Source organism: Acartia tonsa, chromosome 10 (genome assembly GCF_053477335.1).
Source record: "Acartia tonsa isolate MP-2025a chromosome 10, ASM5347733v1, whole genome shotgun sequence".
Lineage (NCBI taxonomy): Eukaryota > Metazoa > Arthropoda > Copepoda > Calanoida > Acartiidae > Acartia > Acartia tonsa.
The window spans coordinates 19,303,132-19,324,850 of record NC_137269.1 but is presented as its reverse complement, the minus strand read 5'-3'; the positions used below and the strand labels follow the sequence as shown (position 1 = coordinate 19,324,850).

General features: G+C 32.5%; 1 protein-coding gene across 1 annotated transcript; it reads left to right on the top strand.

Moving 5' to 3' along the window:
- The first annotated feature begins 1,148 nt into the window (after nucleotides 1–1,148).
- Nucleotides 1,149–11,934, top strand: LOC145329605 (chymotrypsin B-like). Its single transcript, XM_080173896.1, has 9 exons — nucleotides 1,149–1,275; nucleotides 1,515–1,576; nucleotides 1,687–1,744; nucleotides 1,945–2,077; nucleotides 2,456–2,652; nucleotides 2,762–2,843; nucleotides 4,045–4,126; nucleotides 4,207–4,302; nucleotides 11,236–11,934. The coding sequence occupies exons 1-9, from the start codon at nucleotides 1,206–1,208 to the stop codon at nucleotides 11,347–11,349; spliced, it is 894 nt and encodes a 297-aa protein (XP_080030022.1). The 5' UTR covers nucleotides 1,149–1,205; the 3' UTR covers nucleotides 11,350–11,934.
- The last annotated feature ends 9,785 nt before the right edge of the window (nucleotides 11,935–21,719 follow it).

Sequence of the window (21,719 nt, the reverse complement as noted above, 5' to 3'; positions counted from 1 at the left end):
ATGCATCAGTCTGTTTATAAACTTCAAAACAATGCAGTTAAAAATACATTATTGTTTCTTGTGTTTAAAAAATATCTGCTACATTGCATTGTCTTTTGTTTAGGTTTTGTTCAGGTTTTGTTCAAGCTAACCCTTTAAAGCCAAAAATTATGATTCTTAAAATAAACTTATATTTTTTATTTTAGTTTTATAAAACTTTTTCAATTTTGCTTAGAATGGATTCGTATTATTTTTCTCATTCTAAAAGTATATATGAACACATACTTTTTATGCCTGTGAGAGGATATTTTTAATTTCAAAGTTTTGATTAATCCGAGGTTAACAAAATAGATTTTTTCAATAATTACTTAACAGAATTTTAAAAATAAGGTGTCAAATTAAAGATTTTACTATTTTTGTTCATACTGGCAATTTTCTTCTTTTTTTTGTTGCGTTTTAGTACCTTAAAACCGACTTAATTATTTTTCAAAAAAACTTAAATTACTTCAAAAATAAGAGGTCTACAAAAAAACCGATTGCATATTTAAATTTTATGGACCATTTTACATCTATTACTTACTAAAAGCACCAACTAGCTATTCTAAATAAAAAGCAAAAAAGTTAATACACCTTCTTTGCTATAAATAAATTAGATTAGCTCACGTTTCCATACTTGTCATTCTATCTTTTTCAAACAAAAATGTCTCCAAGAAGACTAATGATTTCATAATATGTATTTAAACACAATTTTTGTCCAGTTTCCTAAAAGTATATTCTGCTTTTCTTTTGGAATTTTCCATTTAATAATTTTAAAATTGTTTTTTATGCTATCAAAACACATTAAAAAGAATATTAGTTTCCTTCATTAAACTATCTTTATCCACTTGGAAACAAACATAATCTTAATTTATAAATAATTGTATTTATAAAAAATCTAATTATTTGTTTGACATATGAATTTGAAGATAAAAAGGAAAGTAAACAGCAATATTCTTTTTATGCAGCTTTTAATTAAAAATTATTAATTTTTTGATTCTGAGATAATCAAAGTGGACTAACTTTCTACGCTATTATGCATTTCTAAAATAAGATAAAATTTGGTCAAAGATTGTTATTAGCTTTCATGTTTAAAAATAAATTCAAAAACGCAATTTTGACTGAAGGAGATTAGAAATTCCAATAAAAATTCTACATTTCTTAAATGTTATCTAGTTATTTAGTGTCTTATGTTTATAAAACACGTAAAAATGTTAAAGATTTTTATTTTGATTTTCTCTTTTTATTCGGGCTCTCTGGGTAAGTTTTCAACTTTTAGTAGTGCTGCCTTATTTATGTATTTAAACAAGATATTTAGCAGCATCAACTTATAAATCATAGAAAGTTTTGGCATTTAATCAGATTCAGTTATTTATATCTTTCATACTCAAATTGAAAATATTCAGAAAATAAATGTAATATGATATAAATGTAAAAATAAAAATTCTTACTTAAGTTTCAGTTTGATTTTGAATAAATTTTTAATAGCGTACTTTTAGGTGAAGATGGAGATTGTGGAAACCCTGCCATTCCTCCTCAAATCAATTTTAGTGAAGAAAAGGTAGAGTTTTAGAACTTTTAAATGTAAAATCAAAATCTAAAAATCAACTACAGCTTTTTCAATTAAAGGTGTTTAAATTATCAACTTGGAAAAACAAATTTAAAATTTAGATTATTCATGGCGAAGAGGCTATTCCACATTCTTTCCCATGGCAAGTGTCTATCAAAGGTAACTTATTTTAATATCTTTGACAGGTTTTTAAAAATATCCTTATGAGAAATTACTGTATGTTATGAAAGCAGGTTCATTTGAGGAAACTAGTAACAAAATAAAAAAATCTTAGATGCATATTCTTAATAAATATTTTGAAAAAAAATAATATTAGTTTTTGAAGCCTTAATTGTTTCTTATACAAAAAATCTACTCAGGTGAAGATATGGAGCACTACTGTGGAGGATCTGTTCTGAATGAGAACTGGGTGATGACTGCTGCACATTGTGCTGAGATTGTTTTCATTGGCACTTACTTTAGTGATGTGGTTGTTGTTGGTCAGCATGACAGGTAGCAACATTCAACAGCAACACTAAAACAATGGATATGTATTTTTATTTGTCAATGTATCCAATTAGATCTCAAAAAGTTTGTAGTTGATATGATTACTAGTTTGAGGCTACGTTTTAGGGCCCAATCAAATTATCTTGATTTTAATGTTTAAGTACCCTACAATTTTTCTTTGACATTAACAGTCAAGTCATAAACTTCAAGAAAAATTCAAGATTTGGGAATAAGTGCTTTTTGGCAACATAAAATTCCCCTGACTTAAAATTATTACATTTTATATTAAATTTATATTCATTACCAAAAACTATTTTTAACTCATAATAGACATAAATGTCTTTTTTTTTTATTGATTGTCAATTGTATTGTATATTATTTTAGAGATGATGCCAGTGAGGAAGCCAAGCAGACAATTACAATTGCAGAAAAATATATACATCCTGGATATGATACTCCTTACAAAGCCAATGATATTGCCTTACTAAAGTTGAAGGAGCCTATTAGGATGGGCCCAACAATATCTCCCCCTTGTATTCCTGATCAAAATGATTTTGGAGACTCAAGCAGCTTTCCAGCAGGTAGTGGATTTTTACCCTACTGAATTGATTTCATAGCAGACAACAAAAGATTTCTAATATGATCAAAAATTGCTTAGTTCTGTTTATTGTATGTAAACTGAAATTTAAGGTATGACTTGTCTGCTCTCTGGATGGGGTAGAACTGGTGGAGATGAACATTATAATGGAGACATGTTTGGACAACCTTACAGGTATAACAGTGTTGTAACGGATCGGACGTGATAGATAGCTTTTTAAAAACTATTAAAGCCCGCCTCGAGCGGTGTGGCGGCACTTCACGTTGGAATGGTAACGTTGTGGCTGAAGCGATCCAAGAGCGAAGCAACTCGTTCCCTTCGTTTGTACGTCTCCGCTAAGTTAAATAACGAATACTACACGCAAGTACCCACAGGGGATTTTATATGTTTCTGGATAATTAATTGCAGCTAGGATTAGCTGCCCACAAATTGGAGTTGATACTCTACTAACAACTGTTTGTGCGGAACTGATGTATTTTCAATAGACAAGTATAGTTTACACAAAATTAATGAATACATATTATATTAATATACATATAGGAAAATTACAGAGAGTATTGAAGTATTGAGGGGGCGTTGCTGATCATACAGGGATGGCAAGGGATACACGTAGGTCTGCGTAGGATATATCAGCAGGCCGGAGTGTATGTTGAGTTTCCCGTTTAGTCACGTTCAGTTGTGCAGGGGAAATCTCCGTGATGCATTGAGGATGCCAAATCCCTGGATAACTGGGGCTCTCTTCTACAAAAGTACATAAGTTAAATATCGCCTAAAACCTACACGCGTAGATGATAGAAAGGTCAAATATACATATAAATGCGGAGCATTATATGTATATTAATTTCTTGGAAAAATATGGCCTCATATGAGATATCACAAGATTTTAACAGAATATAATAAGTACAAATGTTTCATAATTAAAACTCGAGATCCGTCATTTGTGGGCTTAAAAATTCAAATAAAAGAAAAATCAATAGAGAAAAATTAACGCTTTAAAATGGTACTAATTTCATAAAAATCTGTCCACTCGTTTAGGATCACGAAAATGCCATTCTGCTTATTTTACAAGTATCTCAAGTAAGACCCACTACAAGTGTAATCAGAAAGTTTATTTCTTGTCAAAGAATATATCTGATAATATAAAATAATGCTCCTAGGCTACCCTAAGAAATTTTACAGAATTTGGCCCAATACTGTACTATTGATGTGCTAATTATTTGAAAACTTTAAAAAATGGATTTAATTTATTCAATCAGATTAAGGAAAGTAGAGCAGCCTCAAAATTTTTTAGTTAGGGCTCAATATTAATTAAATAAAAGGACTGAGTGATCAGTCATGTTTCAAAAACACAGTTGTTAAAATAGTTTTTTTTAAGGTTAAGGTTTGCAGAGCTTGATCTGGTAGATGACAGTACCTGCCAGTCAATTTACCTGGAGGAAGCAGGATTTGTTATTCAGGTGAATAAGAGTTTATAAATGGATTTAAATAAACTTTTCAAATTCAATTCTGTATGAAACATTTATTTTCTCAAATTTAGGAAATGATGCAATGTGCTGGAGGAAATGGTAAAACATCCTGTAACGGGGACTCTGGAGGTCCTCTGGTCTGCCAGAAGGATTACAGATGGTTCCAGGTAAACAATGTGTTTCGGAACGCAATACCTAGCCGTTCTTGAAATCTTAATCTCAAGCCCTCCGAATGACCAACATGTGAAGTTTACAAATGTGTATTTATTACCATGAAAACAGTGAGTCTAAAACAAAAATATAAGAATTAAATACATAAAATTAATGCTTATTATTTTTGTAACATCGAGGTTGCGTGATTTCAATTTAATAAAAATATGAAATTTCTAAAAAACTTTAAATTGGCACGAAACATATTAAATAGCATCAGAAATTGATAATTTTGGAATAAAATGATCAATAATATAAAAGTAAATATTCGTATGTCAAAACTTAGCAGTTAAATGGTCTATTTATTGAAAAATTAATGATTTAAATTTCTTCATAAAATTATACCATTCTACGCTTATTTTCAAGAATTAAAAGATAAATTCTTACCACATATGATGTCAAACTAAGCAGGAAGGCTTATTTGAGATATTCCACACATCAGAGCGCATGTATATTCAAGCAATACATTATTTTCATTTACGTAGCTCTTCACGTGGGACTAATCAAAGGAAAAGTGCGCGTTTCTTTTGTCTGTTTACAAGCCACGCGCCGCGCGGAGATAGTTAGGAATGCCGCGTAACACACTCATTCTCTAGGAAATTTGGTGTAAGGAAACAGGGATTAATGGGTTCGAACTTGCCAGGGAATACAAGAAATACATACCGAAACACACCCGTCTAGTCACTGGGAATCGAACACATCACCTCATATTAGCATCATGCGTGCAGACAGTGTCCACAAAATCACAATCTCATAACGCATAAATTACAAGAATTTAAAATGTCGTGGCCATCAGGCCTAAAATTGGTTATGGTAACTTACGAATACCACATAACTCAAACCGACTCCACTACCACATAAGGATAGGAATAAGAATTGGGAAAAGCATTCAACATTCATGAATTGCACATTCACCACTCACACATCTCATTATATCATGGCCTCATAATCTCAATAAAATTAGAATTACAGACCATGTAATTGCGAATACATGAATTAATAATCATTAGTACCTAAACTTCAATTAGGTACCTACATAATAAAATAGGCAAATGATTTTTATACTAAAAATCGCATCGATAATTAAATAATCAACTCAAACTTTTTTCATCAAAAGAAAGAAAGATTAAATAATGACATTTTTTCTACTAAATCTTTTTGCTAGAAAAGAAAAGTAAAATTGCATAAAAAACTTCTCAATAATTAGAGTTTTTCTCCGGCGGAAAAATACTCGTGCTTACATCTAAACATTTTCAGATAAGATAAGTAAGATCCTTAAATCTAAACATGTTTTAATAAAATAGATACTTAAATCTAAATAAATATGACTGTAAAAAAATCGTCAAACTTCGGAAAATTAAAATTTCATAATTTTAAATCTTCGTGAATCAATATTGCGTAAAATTAAAATTGCAATTAAAATATGCAAATTAAATTTACCAAAATAAAACAAAAGCTCAATATAAGAAAAGAACTTCTCTAAATGCTGAATTTGCAATTTCTCTCTGTTTTAAGAAGAAAGCAACTTATACATATTCAAACAGTCATAATTAAGGCAATTTGGGGCCTCAGTTAGAATGAATCCCTCAAGATACAAACTAACAAATCCATCAAATATAAATAATTGCCATGTTCCAGCTATCCTGTCGGACGTTATGTCTTTCCATCACAATTTTTGATACTGCATAATTTCCAACAGGATTTCTGGCGCAGGGCTGCATCAACTGAAAATAAACATAATTAGTGATGTTAAAATCAAATTAAATAAAAAAGAATCATGAAATAATTCAAAGAAACTTTAAAATCATCAATCAAAGCAATCGAAATAAAAATTTATCTTATGCTTTAGTTTTGCCGTTCTGCGGTATGTCTGGCCGAGGAAACAGAGCTAAGATACACCGTAGAGCGGTCTTATTAAGCTTAAATCTTCGAAACTCAAAGAATCTACTTAATTCAAGGCGAAAAAAATCTGCATTTTTTCTTTAGGTACATCGGTTAAAAGGTAAATAGTAATAATTTTAATATGCATGTAATATTAAATTATTTATGTGATTATAATAAATCTTAAAGAAATATTTAAATGATGTAAAAAATCTCATTGTGTTAATTTCTTATCATATCAAATTTCAATCCAACAAGGATAAAAATGTTTATATCTGCGCAGGTACCTAGGAAATTTTCCGCGAAAAAAATCCCTGGTCCCGGAAAGACTTAAATCATTGAAAAAACTTGCGAAAACGTATAAAAAACTTAAGTTTGCATTTCAAATGAAAAAAATCTTGCATCGATTTGAAAGTTTAAACGAAATTGTATCAAAATTTGCGTTACTTATAAATCTTAAGAAATGTTACCCATTTCTTTTAAAAATACTATTGAAGCAGTATTTTAATATATGCGATAAAAATGAAGGTAGAGTTAATTTAAAATATGCATAGTTTATCTTAAATTAATTCTGTGACATTCAGATAAAATATTAATCAATATTTTAATAATATCATACATCGTGTTCATTATTATAAATGCTTAAACATGAACGAAAAATATATATACCTAGAAAAATAATTGCTATAAAATACTTTCTCAAGGTTTAAAATTGTCCGAAATCGCTAGGTACGTATATTACTACGAATCTCTGCTCTCGGAATAAAAAAATCTTTACGCGTGGATTAATAGGAATCCCAGCTTCCGGAGTGAACAAAAAAAAACTTTTGTACATGAATTGTTAAGAATCTCTGCCTCCGGAATGAAAGAAAATCTTTGATTTGCTTACAAATTTAAACAAATATCTTGATTTTTTGCGATAATCTTTTAAAATAATAACGAGGAATATTTTAAACATTATCATAATAATATTACATGTTGTGTTCTTTACTTTAATGCATTATTTCATATGAGAATCTGAGAAATAACATTTTTTAAGTAAACGTGAACCATAAAAAATACTTTTTCGAGGTATTTTTATTCTGCAAAATTCATTTGTTAGTTAATACACACGAACTTTTGCTTTTCAAATCATACTTAAAGAAACAAAATCTTTTTAAATCTGCTTTAAAGTCTAAACAGTTTTGTAGAATTTTTGTGCTTAGGTATGAACAATAAAATTAGTTGAATAATGAATACTTATTCTTTACAGAACCCATTTTGGTTCCCTTCACAAGCCTAATATATAACTTGTAATATTTTTTCTTTAAAGATCATTTTCACATAAATAGTTTATGTTGTAGATTAGATATGTGTGGTTTGAATATTTTCAATGACTTTCTGGCGGCAACACCCGCCATATTTCCAACCGCCATTGGCAGGCCTCTTACCCTGCGTCGGGCGGCCAGCTTGGCAGCAACCAAGTCGATTCTTGATTCATAACACCACCAGGGCACGTAATAAAAGTGTGGCTGTCATAAAACTTAGAATCATCTACTGGCTTTTGTCCGGCCGGAACCGAAACTCCCGTCGGCTCTTGTCCGGCCGAGACCGAATTTCTTATCGGCTCTTGCCCAGCTGGAACCGAAACTCCCGTCGGCTCTTGTCCAGCTGGAACCAAAACTCTGATCGGCTCTTGTCCAGCCGGAACCAAAACTCCCGTCGGCTCTTGTCCGGCTGGAACCGAATCATTCAGCGGCTCAACACCCGCCGTAACAAAGTTATCAACGACTACAGTATCGTTACCAATATCATCAGGAATAACTGCAGCACAACTAACATCATTATCAGTAATAACCACGGCAACACCCGCCGTAGCCAGGTTGTCAACGGCTGCAGCACTAGCAGAACCAAAAGGTGCATCAGCAGCGTTACAAGCAGAACCAACAGGTTCAATAATAGCATCACAAGCAGCACCAACAGTCGGCTGCGGCTGAACATCTGAGCTTTCTGGTTTTAAAAACCCTATAGCTTCACTTTCCAACTCGAAATCTGAGCAGACAACATACCTACTCTTTGCTAAACCATTAGCACTAACAGCAAAATATCCAGATCCAAACAGGCTGGAGTAAAGCATGGTTTCTCCTACTGAACGTTCAGAGTAGGGAAACATCGATGGGTGCAGGTGCCCTACGAGCAAATCAACCTGCCCATTAACCAAAGTAAAATCTTCAGGTTTCATATCAAACAAAACAGCTGCCTCCACAGGATTTATGGAGCAGATCGCCTCTTCAGGACCAATGAGAGGCACTACCACAGGTTCTAACATGTGATAATTCTTGTGTCGATCAACTAAACATAGCTTGACCGTCGGGAAACATTTAACTTCACCGTCAGCTAGAGAAATTCTTGCTGAACGTCCAGTAAAAGGTAACTGAAGTTTATTAACAAGTGACTGGGTTACCATTGAAGTAGTTAAACCAGTGTCCCACATGGCGTTCACTGGGACCTTCTGGCGATTAATATCAACGACGTCTAATTGCTGTAACATTAACATTAGGTTCGCCTCAGGGGAAGTATGTACTTCATAGACGGCGGCAGCCATATCAACACTCTCATGCAAAAGGTTGTTATGGGCCTGACCACAATTGTCCACTTTGCAACCGCCTATTACATCTGCCTTCGGGCAATCCACAGATTTATGCCCTTTCTGCAAACAAATCCAACAGCATCCAGCACTCTCCACAATACTCTTCCTGTCTGACACTGACAGGTCATGAAATTTTGGGCACTTGTAAAGTAAGTGCATATCATTACAGCCACTAACAAAACATGACTGCTTCATCTTAGATTTACCAGGTTTACCTACGGCGGTAGCGGCTGTCGCAGGGTTACCTTTCTTCTTAGAGGGGGTGTCCATATCAGTCGAACACCTCATTAAAATGGCGCCCCGCTGTTCTTCAATAATCTTCAACAGCTTTGGGACGTTTGGGACATCCATCGAGCCCAATGATAAATTGAGCTTATCTTGAAAATCACGTGGCAACTTCTTGGATAACATTTCCAGAAGTATCACAGTCAACCACTGGCTAGTGGTAACTTCATCATCTTCATCATCTTTAGTCAGCTGCTCCAGCTGGCTAACTGCACCACCAAACTCTGCTAACATAGTCACAATCTGATTGGAGTCCGACGGTTTAGACTTCTTCTCCCATTGGTTGAAAAGGCAGAGCATCTGACGTGTCTTTGACTTAAAACGCGCGTCAAGGTAAGCCCACTGAGATTCATGCGATTGAATCTGAGTTAATTGGAGTCTCAGCTCTTTATTTCTACAGACCTTCTCACTGCTCAACAATAATTGCAAATACGACGGGTCTTGTCCTACAGTAAGCTTTTTAAAAGTGTCTTTAAAACTTACGTAGGATGCTTCCAGGCCGTCGAAAGATGGAAGAAGACGTTCGTCGACACGATTCATATATCCTGGCGTGAACATAGAACCGGCGCCGAACTGTGGTGTGCCAAACGGTGACACAAATGGCGATGCTGTCGAGGCACCCGCCGTCGTTGTGGGTGGCTTCACAGGTTCAAGCTTAACCTCAGCCAGCCGTTTCATCAAAGCAGACAAAGTGTTTATAATTGCATCAGGCAAGGGAAAATATGGCCCTTTAATAACTTTCACAATCTTCAAACATCGATCATAAAGTTCAGCCTGATGGTTAGGCAAATTATCACCAACAACATCAACAACACTTTGAATGTCACTAAGCTCTTCTATAGCATCAAGAGCATCTTTCAAGGCACTATAGTCTTTTTGCACAGTAACTATATCAGAATAAATGTCACTAAATTCATCAAGCTCTTGGATTCTCAAACCAAGCTTGCTAAAACCGACCATGATGCTGTCAAATGTCTCGAACTTGTCATGGACAAGGATTGATTCCTTAGTGAGATGTATAACATTAAGTTCTGAAGTATCACTGACCAACTTCATCACTCTATTTAGCTCACTGGTTAGGGCATCAACGGCTGGACGCAGCCGCTTACTCAATTGTTCACCTTTATTCTTTTTAGGACCCATGATTGTCACTAAAGTTAACTGTACTGATTACGACTATAATAATGTGTGTTAAGGTATCACAACCAACACATTCACAAAACTTCACAGAATGTTTTTAGCTGCATCTGTTCTGTCTTGTTTTCATTGTTTCGGAACGCAATACCTAGCCGTTCTCGAAATCTTAATCTCAAGCCCTCCGAATGACCAACATGTGAAGTTTACAAATGTGTATTTATTACCATGAAAACAGTGAGTCTAAAACAAAAATATAAGAATTAAATACATAAAATTAATGCTTATTATTTTTGTAACATCGAGGTTGCGTGATTTCAATTTAATAAAAATATGAAATTTCTAAAAAACTTTAAATTGGCACGAAACATATTAAATAGCATCAGAAATTGATAATTTTGGAATAAAATGATCAATAATATAAAAGTAAATATTCGTATGTCAAAACTTAGCAGTTAAATGGTCTATTTATTGAACAATTAATGATTTAAATTTCTTCATAAAATTATACCATTCTACGCTTATTTTCAAGAATTAAAAGATAAATTCTTACCACATATGATGTCAAACTAAGCAGGAAGGCTTATTTGAGATATTCCACACATCAGAGCGCATGTATATTCAAGCAATACATTATTTTCATTTACGTAGCTCTTCACGTGGGACTAATCAAAGGAAAAGTGCGCGTTTCTTTTGTCTGTTTACAAGCCACGCGCCGCGCGGAGATAGTTAGGAATGCCGCGTAACACACTCATTCTCTAGGAAATTTGGTGTAAGGAAACAGGGAATAATGGGTTCGAACTTGCCAGGGAATACAAGAAATACATACCGAAACACAATGAAACATTCTAGTTCAGTTCAAAGAGTGGGTTAACTTAACTTTGATTTTGGTCATTCAAAAAGCAAATGAAGTCCTAAATATTTCAAAATTCAAGTCAATAAAGAGTTAAATTATTATTAGGTTGGGATTGTAAGTTTTGGACCAGCCCCATGTGATGCAAACTACCCAGCAGTTTATACCAGAGTTGCTGCTTTTAATGACTGGATACATCAAACTATGGCTGACAATTCATAACTATTTTTTTCTTGTTTTCATATTTTAAAGTAGCTGTACAAAGTGTCTTAAAAATCAGCCATGTGACGTCAAAAAAAATGAGGTAGATGAGAGGAGAAGTGGGAAAGAAAACCCCTAAAAAAGAGTAGATAATCCCTCATTTTTATTACGTCACAAGGCTGACTTTTTTAAACACTTTGTCAAGTTACGTTTTAAACCATTATATGATTATGAGCTGCTTTTAATAACTGTATCCATCAAACTATGACTGATAATTCTTAGATTATCAAAATGATATGATTTGCATACTGTTTAATCAAATAAAGATTTGTGCTAGTAGGCAACTTTTACTTGTATTAATTCTAGAAAACCTGACTTGTCAATAAAAAGTTTTATGGATTTAAATAAAGTATAAATGGTGAGTAAAGTTCATGCTAAATCTGTTTTGCCAACCCAATGAAAAGCTGATACCTATGACCCAGTAATTTAGTTGTAATTCAGGTGTTATAGTGAAGAAAGATAGATATATTTACTTATCTATCATTCACTAGGGTTTTGCCAGAAATTTACGTTTTTATATTTTTTGTAAATAAACTATTAAGAAGACCATCAAATAGACTTGCTTCTTATGCTCCTTTTTTTAAAAAAAGTATAAATGGATATGTGGATATCATGACAGGGGAAAAATTGTCGCCAATTTAGGTTGCTAACATTACATCATTTGCCGTTGTAGATTGGGAGGATTTTACTTTATTAGAGTGAATGGTATTCTGGTGTAAGATCCAAGTAATAATGAATCCATGAAAATGTAATATGACAAGACTTGGACTTAATAGTCCTTGCTTGATTTTCATTAATTTCTTATAATCCTCTAAAAAAAATAAGTACTATAAGTACTTTAATTTTATTTAAAAATATCCCAAGAAAGCAAAGTTGTCCTTTTTTCTGATATTACAAAAGGGTTTGATCCTTACCAATCCTTCTCACAAGCCTAAACTAAGAAGAACACAAGTATTATTTTAGTGTTTGTGCAATGTACACAATATCAAACATCAGTAAAATAACGTCGTAAAGATAAATAAGAAAACTTTTGGTTACAAATTAATCTTTCTTTCCTTGTGACACTGTATTAATCTTGAATATAAACTAAGCATATACAAGCTTTGCATACTTTTTATTTGTGATAGGCTATGCTCCATAGTAAGTAAACCAATAAGAAATCCATTTCTAAGCCTCCCTGAAATTTGTTCTTGATCCAATAAGTAGCTTGAACACTCATGTACATGGCGTGCACAGCGATTCACCAGAGCTGTTTGAAACCATTATGAGGTAAAAAGGGGAAGGCAGACCCTCCTAATTTATGTTTTAAGAAGGGTGGTTTGTTTACAATACACATTAGGATATATAAGTTGGAAGGAATTTTAATGTTAGGGGGAGATTTGAAATCTGCATCAAATTTTAAGGATTTTTAAAAAAATTCGTTTTTTTTTTAATTCTTTATCTAAAAGCGGAAATGCAATTTAAGTTAATTAATTTTGACCAATAGGATAGGTGAATAAGAAACTACCTGCGCTCTAATTGGGTGAATGATGAACGACACTTAAGCTTCTCCAATCAGAGCGCAAATAGTTTTCAATCCACCAATCATAGATGTCAAAATTAAATAACTTAAATTGTATTTCCGCTTTTAGATAAAGAATTATACAAAAAACGAATTTTATAAAAAATCCTTAAAATTTGATGCAGATTTCAAATCTTCCTCTAACATTAAAATTCCTTCCAACTTATATATCCTACTACACATGCATACTCTAGTTTATTGGAATATATCCAATGTATTTTATGGCTATTTCAGTAAAGTATGTTATTTTGTGAAGAGGTAAACATATTAGAATTCTAGTCAAGTCAACATTTTCATCAAGAAAAGAGCAAAAGTGTGTGTTCTGTTATAGAACAACATCAAGCAGTAATATTTTGTTTGTTTTTATATATTTTACAACACATCTTGGATCATAGAAAGAACACAAAGTAATGGGTTCCGTCGTATTTTCACAGTAGCTTTTTATAGGTTATTTTAGTTTAGGTTAGGTAAATGTTACTTATTGCCCCGCATGATTAGAGCCCCCCTGCAGGGGAGAGAAATAGGAGAAAAACAACTGTGAAAATACGACTAAACAGGTTAATTCGTTTTCTTTCAATTATCCAACATCTATTTTTATGTTTTTGTTTAATTTAAATACAAAGTAATATTAATAATAAGTTTTTTCACCTCTCGCCGTTGACAGGTATGCCCAGCACCAAACAAATTGACTTAAAATAACCATAAAATTTACATTTTTTGATAAATTCTTAAGGAAATATTTTTCTTATATATGTATATATCTGCCACTCTTGGACGATTTTGAAAAATAAAGATTGTACCGGTCCTTTTGTGGCTAAGAAAGCTATTAAGCATATAACATTAAGCTGATACTGTTAGTTAAAAATGTTGTTCATCTTTTGATAGATATATTCAGCTATAAAGGGTACATACATATATTTAATATTTTTTTAAATGCTTTAAATTACTATTCTTTTGTAATACCAATTTTACTGTAATAAAGATATTTGTTAAGGATTTAATCAGTTTTAGAATTAATTTCATGACTAATCATTTTATCTGTGAAGAAAAGCAAGCATTTTGCTTTTTCCATTAGTTTTCCTTTCATCTTGGACCTTCCTAGCAAAAGTGTTCATGCAATTACCGAGAAAAAATGTAGCACACTTTAGATTGTTTTTGGAATTCTGAGACATATTCAGGGTTCACATGATTGTTTGCGTCTTAGTTTTTTTAGACCCAAGTGGCCGAAGGCTTAAGCTATCAAAACTAATATTAATTTTAAAATATTTCATTTTAATACCCGTGGAAAACTGTCTTTAATACAATGCTATATATGATTTTTGATATATTGCTGAGAACCGGTTATAATCTAGTAGATATTAATCGGTTTCGAAGCCATACTAGAAAAAGTCTTAATCATACAATGGTAAGGTGAGTAGTTATGTATGTTTAAGAGTCATTAGGACCCTTCAGGTAGTGCCAAAAATAAAAAAAAGCTTGGCCGTACTTGCCGTGACCTTAATGCATAGAGAGTCTAAGAAAATATTTCTGATCTGCATAAACACCCATCTTAGCATTAGTGCTTTGATCAATCAAATGTTAGTTTTGATGTGCAAATTTTTATAAACAAATTTACTACACAAGATAGCCTCATAGCCTCAAGAAATTTAATGGCAGTTAACCAGCCGCTAGCTTCTTTTATTAGCGGCAAAAATTTGGTTTGAAGTCTTGTGTTAATTTTCCTAAATTGAATAAAATATTTGAGGAAGAAGGGAACATTGGACTGTAAGTTATCCTAGGACCCAAAGTTTTATAAACATGTTCCTAACATTCGTTGGATGGCGACAACAGAAACAACACCCCCCCCCCCCCCCCCCAACTCTAATTTTTTTAATAATTCCAAAATAAGGGAGAGAGTATTTTTACTTTATGTCTAACCCTTTATATGCGGCTAAAACCTGTGGGGCTATCAAATGTCCAATATAACTTAACCTAAGATAAGACAATGACACAAGGATTTTTTTTTAAATTTAGGGGGTTCTGTGGTCACTAGGAAGTTGATAGGAAACCGCCGTTTAATTTATATTTTGTGCGGCAGAAGACCCTTTAACTTGATGATTAAGATATTTTGGTCACATTTAGCTCATCTCACCTTTTCATTTCTATACACCAACACAGAACAGGGTGAAATAAAATAACTGGACAAAGTGTCTCATAAATCAGCCATGTAACGTCATAAAAATGGGGGAGATGAGAGGAGAAGTAGGAAAGAAAACCCCTAAAGAAGAGATATTTACTAACTCATTTTTATGACGTAACATGGCTGATTTTTTAGACACTTTTATTATTAATCAACTTTTGAAAAATATGTATGAAATTAATTTAATTATGAAGGTAGATTGATTTGTTCTATCATAAAAGTTATTGGAAGTCTTCTTTCTGTGTGTGTGTCTGTCTGTTGCGAAAGATCTCACTAATAGATAAACAGGTATGGTTCGTTATTCTCTATAGGGATTGTACCTAAATCCCATTCAGATTATTCGCCCCTGGAAAAAAATTACTATTGTTTATATCAAGAAATTTACTACAAATAAAAAAGATTTATAGTTAAACTAGCCTGTTCCAATATTTTAATTCGGAACACATTTTTCACCTTTTTAAAGAAATTTTCTTAATAAAATGATTCTTATGTATCTTTTTCTCCAAAAATGTTTTAGACTCGTTTTTTACAACAACTTAAAGTGAACTATTTAATCCAGTAACAATTTTTTGAAAATGAAATATAAATCGTTTTCAATTTGTTTTAAGCTTTGCTCAAACTAGAGGTTAAACCCATAGAGGCCTCTAGGGGCACTAAAGGTGGGGGAAGGGGTATTTGACCCCCCTATCCCACCCCCCCCCCCCACTCTCAATTTAAGTTTTAAATAGAAAAAGTAAGGAAACTATTTTCGGAGGAGGTCATTTATTTCTAAGGCTGATTTCTTTTGGGAGGGTGGTCGGATCCCTCCTCAAAATAGTTATAAACCACCCCAGGACCTATATCGGTCCAGCTACTAGCGAGATCCTTCGGTACAAACAGACACACACACACAGACAGACTCACAATCATCCTGTTACTTTTATATATAAAAATATGCTTATAAATATATGGAGAAAAGTTTTGATATTATATAACTTTGCATCCGTATCTTAAGTAGCTTTTTTGCAACCTTGGGTTGTATATTCAAAATTTAATTCTTTAATATAAAGTGGCTTGATGTCTATCCGTTTGTCCGTCTAAAGCTTAAGATATCGTTAAACACTGGTCCTGTGGTGGTTTTAAGCTATTTTCTTGGGGGGTGGGACAAATATTTAAAAGTAACAGGATATTTGTCTGTCTGTACCGAAGAATCTCGCTAATTCCTGGATTGATATGGGGGAGGGTACCTCCACCCTCCAAAGAAATATTGCCCCTGGGGAAAAAAATATCCCCCAAAATAAAATAAAATTTAGGTCAGGATAATAGTTAGTACTTTTGCTATGTTTAATTTAACTTACTTTTAAAAACTTACATTTAAAAATTATCTTAGTAGAGATCTTCACTTAACCTAAAACTTTACTTTTATTTTCCGATTGCCTTTCCCTGTTTCTATTAATGCAAAATAAATAAGTCGTCTTTTCTTAAATGTTTTTTGCAGCGAGAAAAAACTAGAACTTTTTTCTACAAATTTTCATTTATTATAAAAGTCAACAATTCATCAACTACACTGACAGGAACTCGTATTATGAAAGAAGAAAGTATAATAAATTCACATTAAATATTTTTCAAAATTATTTTTTAAAGCATCTTTAGATCAATATCTTTTAAGTAATAATAAGAAAGCCATGCAAGGTTCAGGATGAATTAATATCGAGCCTCTGGCAATAATGCAAGTTTTGGGGAGGTGGTTAGTAAAATAGTCTAAAACCATCCAAAGATTTAAACTGAAAATAAAACAGCCTTAACATGTTACCTTAACAGGGAAAACTCAACAGTTACAGTGGTTAGCGAAAACAAAACAAAAGAACTTTCTATTTAATAACTAGCAGGCACTATGTAAATAAACTAGCGGCTTCGCCTCTAGCCTCTAGGGGCTTTGCCCCAAGAGGTTTGATCAACCTAATTTTTCGTATTTTAGATTTAAAAAGAAAAAGTAAAAAACAAATTTTTTTGGGGGGGTATTTTTCATTTTTTGGGGGGGTTGGGGGTGTCCCACCCCCCAAGAAAATAGCCTAAAACCATCACAGGACCAGTAGGTATATTCCCTGAAGAGTAGAGCCCAATCGGTTCAGTGGTTACTGAGATCTTAAGCTTCAGACGGACAGACAGACGGACAGACAGACGGACAGACAACGTTCTACTTTGTATTATAGATAGCAAAGCATCTAACAAAGTTAATCTGTACGTTTTAAATATCCTGTATTTAAGTAATTTTGTATTGGATTTACATAAATTTTGTTTAGACCTTTTGTTACTGTGAATTAATTTTAAGTCCTTTTTTATGACATTCTAATATACTCATCTTCTAGTTTTAGAGAAGCTTCGTGACCTAGAATTAGGTTAATGAACCTAGGGAGGAAGTGGACAATGGCCGGTATACTGGACTGTTATCCAAAGATTAACATCCACTAAACTCAAGACTGATGAGGGTGCAATGTCCACCGAAATATATTTCAATAAATAGCTGGGAAGTATCAAAGACTTTTTCACTTAGTGAATTTATCATTTAAAACAACGTTCGCTTCTCACATAAGATTTGGGATTTATAGATAATAATTCTCCATATTGATAGGAATGTTGAAGTATTAGCCGTCTATCTTTAATATGAGCTGAGTAAATTACATTTCCCCCGAAACGTTTCGTATGGATAATTCAAATTGTGGAGTAGCTTCGCTACTATAGTGGCATACCTTAATCAGAAATATAATATTTATTAACAGAGAGAATAATCTCTCTAAAAAATCCCAAATGTGTTTAATTCTTTTGATTAAATTAATGTAATACTGCTAATAATTTACATTATAAGTACTCATTAAATAAAACTTCAAAACTTTCTTACAATTTTCAATATTTATTTAGCTACATGAATTTCAAACAACAGAGGTGAATTCTTAAAAAACGTTTCTGGCTCACTGCCTAACTAAAATAGTGAGGCAAAATTATCCCCTCTACATTTTTAGCGAGCCTCACTAATTTTTAGTGAGGCAAAGAATTTTTAGTATGGCAACAGTTTTTAAGAATACACCTCAGACATCCTATTATATAAAGTAGTAAGCGTTTTTTTTTTGTCTGTCCCGAAGGATCTCGCTAACTGCTGAACCAATATTGTTCTCCTTTACAGTGAAGCTTCTTATAGGTCCTGGGAAGGTTATAAATCTATAATACAAAGTAGCTTGATGTCTGTCCGTCTTTCCCTTAAGATCTCGGTAACCACTGAACCAATCGGATTCTACTCTTCAGGGTATATACCTATTGGTCCTGTGGTGGTTTTACGCTATTTTCTTGGGGAGTGGGACACCCCCAACCCCCCCAAAAACAAAAATTCCCCCCCCCCATTTTTTTTTTAGAATTTGTGAAGATTTCCTTGGTCCTTTTACGAATTTCACCTTAATTTTTTTTGTAATCACCTCTTTGGACGAAGCCGCTAGTAATATATATATTATTAAATAAAAGACTATTTGCTACGCACTAAGCCTCTAGGGGAGGGTTGGGGTTGTCATGAAAAAAGCCCAAAACACACCAGAGACGTTTCTAAGTCCTTCTTAAAAAAATACAAATAATTTGAAACAGACTTTTCCCTAGAGAAATCGCCCCTATAAAAATCCCCCACCGAAACGGCCTCTAGGGGCGTATAGCCCCCTGTGTTATAGCTGGGTAAAAAATGTACTTTAAATTATTAGAATTTTGTTGTAATGATTTTTCATTGTAATACTTCTAGAAATAGGCAGTGAAGGAATGTACACACATTTTTAAAGCAAAGTTTTTCTATAATTAGGGTAGGTCCGTACGTCCGTAACGGATAGCTTTCTTTGCTTTAATTTAGGCATGTTAGAATTGTCATATTGATTTCAAATTTTGCATGGTGATCCCAATAGTAGTTAGGTACAATTTTAAACACGTTCTCTTATTTGTTGATATAAAACCTTGGCAGAACTATAAAAACTATCGGCTTCGCCCCAGCCTCAATCAGTGTAAAAATCAGCAGCTAAAACTAACAGTAAAACATCAGCAAAGCTTCACTTAGAAACGAAATTCTTCAGTTTCAGCTGATAACAAATATTTTGCTTTATATAGAATAGTTATTATGGCATCGTATTAGAGACAGCTTGTCAGCTTTCCACGTTTATTAAAAGGAAAAATTATGAGATCAGAACCATTTTAAAAGATATTATGTATAATGATGACAATCTTTGCCTTCAAAAAGGCGGAGTTGAAAGCACAGCTAGCTTAAGCCAGGTACAGGTTTACCTGAGCACGCCAAAGAAACTAACTAGCAGGGGTGTTCTAGGAAGGTATTGTGAGTTCATAACCACTCTTACTTAAATCGTAGCTGTAGCTTCCCTACTATGATTTTTTTCAAAATACAATTTCTTGGCTGCTGGGTTTCAATTTTTTTTTCTACTATAAAATAAAAAGAATTGTTTATTTCAGCGAGCTGATTTACAAAGTTTAAAGAGCAAATCTAACTGTTAACTGGATATTTCAATCATATAATCTAATCCATCAATGAAAAATAATAAAAAATTCATAATCTTTTACTAATTATAAAATTTTAAACAGTATACTTTTAAAGTTATATAATCTACATTTAGGCTAATAAACCATCCTTATCTTTAATTTAATTGATGAAAGCAATGATAAAAGCCTGGTGAATCTGTATCAGATTGTCCCAGAATATTTTTGAGACAATTCTGAAACACCAAGTCTATTTTTCATTTCTCTACTGCAAATTATATCTTTAAAGTCACAGATAAATAAGATTATTTTAAACTTAATCATCTAAATTAGGATATGTCTAAAACAAGTATACTGAAATAATCCTTACACTAACAGGTAAATATGGCAAGGACTGTGTCCATTGTGACAAAAAAGACAAGAAGACTAGGTGATACTAAAATAGTTTACATAGTATAACTAATTCTCAAAAAATACGCTATTAGAGCTATACTACACAACAAGAACAAACTTCTTAGTAGAAAATATATTTCACTTTATTCAAGCCTTCTCAATTTTAATCATTTGAGAGTTTCTGTATATTTAATGAATGTGAACTATAACATTAACAATCCTGTGTTTCCAACTGGCACATGCAGTACATGTTGAAATATATTAAGTAGTGCCAAACTGGTAATTTAACTAAAGTACTTGCTATGCTTGATTATGAAGATCTTATTCTGCAAAGAAATACCTGATCAGATGATAAAACAGAACAGAAATGCAATTGTAATATTAGTTTGACTGCAAGATCCCAAAGATTGAAAAAAATACAGGTCTGTATAGATCATCTGAATTAGAATATCAGATTCTAAATAATAAAACACCTTAAAAAAAGAAAAGACCTTTTTTTTTTTTCAACAAACAAGAAATAGGTTCTGGTATCAATCATCAATGTAATTTGAGTCAATTATCTGATCATATTGTTTAACATGCACTGATATTACCTGTCAGAAACTCTCAAATGATTAAAATTAAGAAGGCTTGAATAAAGTAAAATATAATTTCTACTAAGAAGTTTGTTCATGTTGTGTAGTATAGCTCTAAAAGAATATGAATTTTTTATTACTTTTCATTGATGGATTGGATTATATGATTGAAATATCCAGTTAACAGTTAGATTTGCTCTTTAAAACATGTAAACCAGCTCGCTAAAACAAACAATTCATTTCATAATTATAGTAGAAAGAAAAATTGAAACCCAGCAGCCAAGAAAATGTATTTTGAAAAAAATCATAGTAGGGAAGCTACAGCTACGATTTAAGTAAGAGTGGTTATGAACTCACAATACCTTCCTAGAACACCCCTGCTAGTTAGTTTCTTTGGCGTGCTCAGGTAAACCTGTACCTGGCTTAAGCTAGCTGTGAAAGAAAAACCTCAAGACGCTAATTCGCTAAATTTAGCCTACCAATGAAGAATCCGAATCCGCTATTTAAAAACGGATTCTGGATTCAAAATTGACTAAAAATTGGGCGGATTCCGATTGCCTGTTCTGATACGTAATGTAAGGACAAGTGAGAAAACTCTCTACATAAATGATTTGCCCAATAATTGAAACATTAAAACTTGTGTTCGGTAAATTATACTGTCAAAATTGTTATTTTTATTTCTATATATTAATTAAAAACTTTTCTTTGTAATTCAATTAAAAATAAATAAGTTTTATTCGTTATACATATATGCAAACAAGTTTATAAATAGTTTTAGCAAAATAGAAACAAAATAATTTCAAGCTTTAAAATATACTACAAAATATACAATTAAAAGTTAGCACATAGCGACTAAAATTTAAACTAAAAAAGCGTTTAATATTTTATGGCCTATTTTTTTCTAAATATTTTATGACTTATCTTCCTTTAAAATTTAACACTCCGCTTTGTGTACTTTTCAATATACAATAGAGTAGCAAGTTAAAAGGAATGTATTTCTTTTCTTAGTATGGGGGTTGGAAATTTGAGAATAGGATATTTTGAAAACAGGGCAGGGATAAAAGTTCAATGAATCAATATACATGACATTTAGACTACTTTTTGACAGGTTTTTGGCCATTTTTATATT

Bases quoted from the DNA above. Each gene is read 5' to 3' on its own strand.
- LOC145329605 (XM_080173896.1), top strand. From the start codon at position 1,206: ATGTTTATAAAACACGTAAAAATGTTAAAGATTTTTATTTTGATTTTC. The intron at 2,653-2,761 runs GTAGTGGATTTT...CTGAAATTTAAG, and splicing joins CTCAAGCAGCTTTCCAGCAG to GTATGACTTGTCTGCTCTCT. The intron at 4,127-4,206 runs GTGAATAAGAGT...TCTCAAATTTAG, and splicing joins AAGCAGGATTTGTTATTCAG to GAAATGATGCAATGTGCTGG.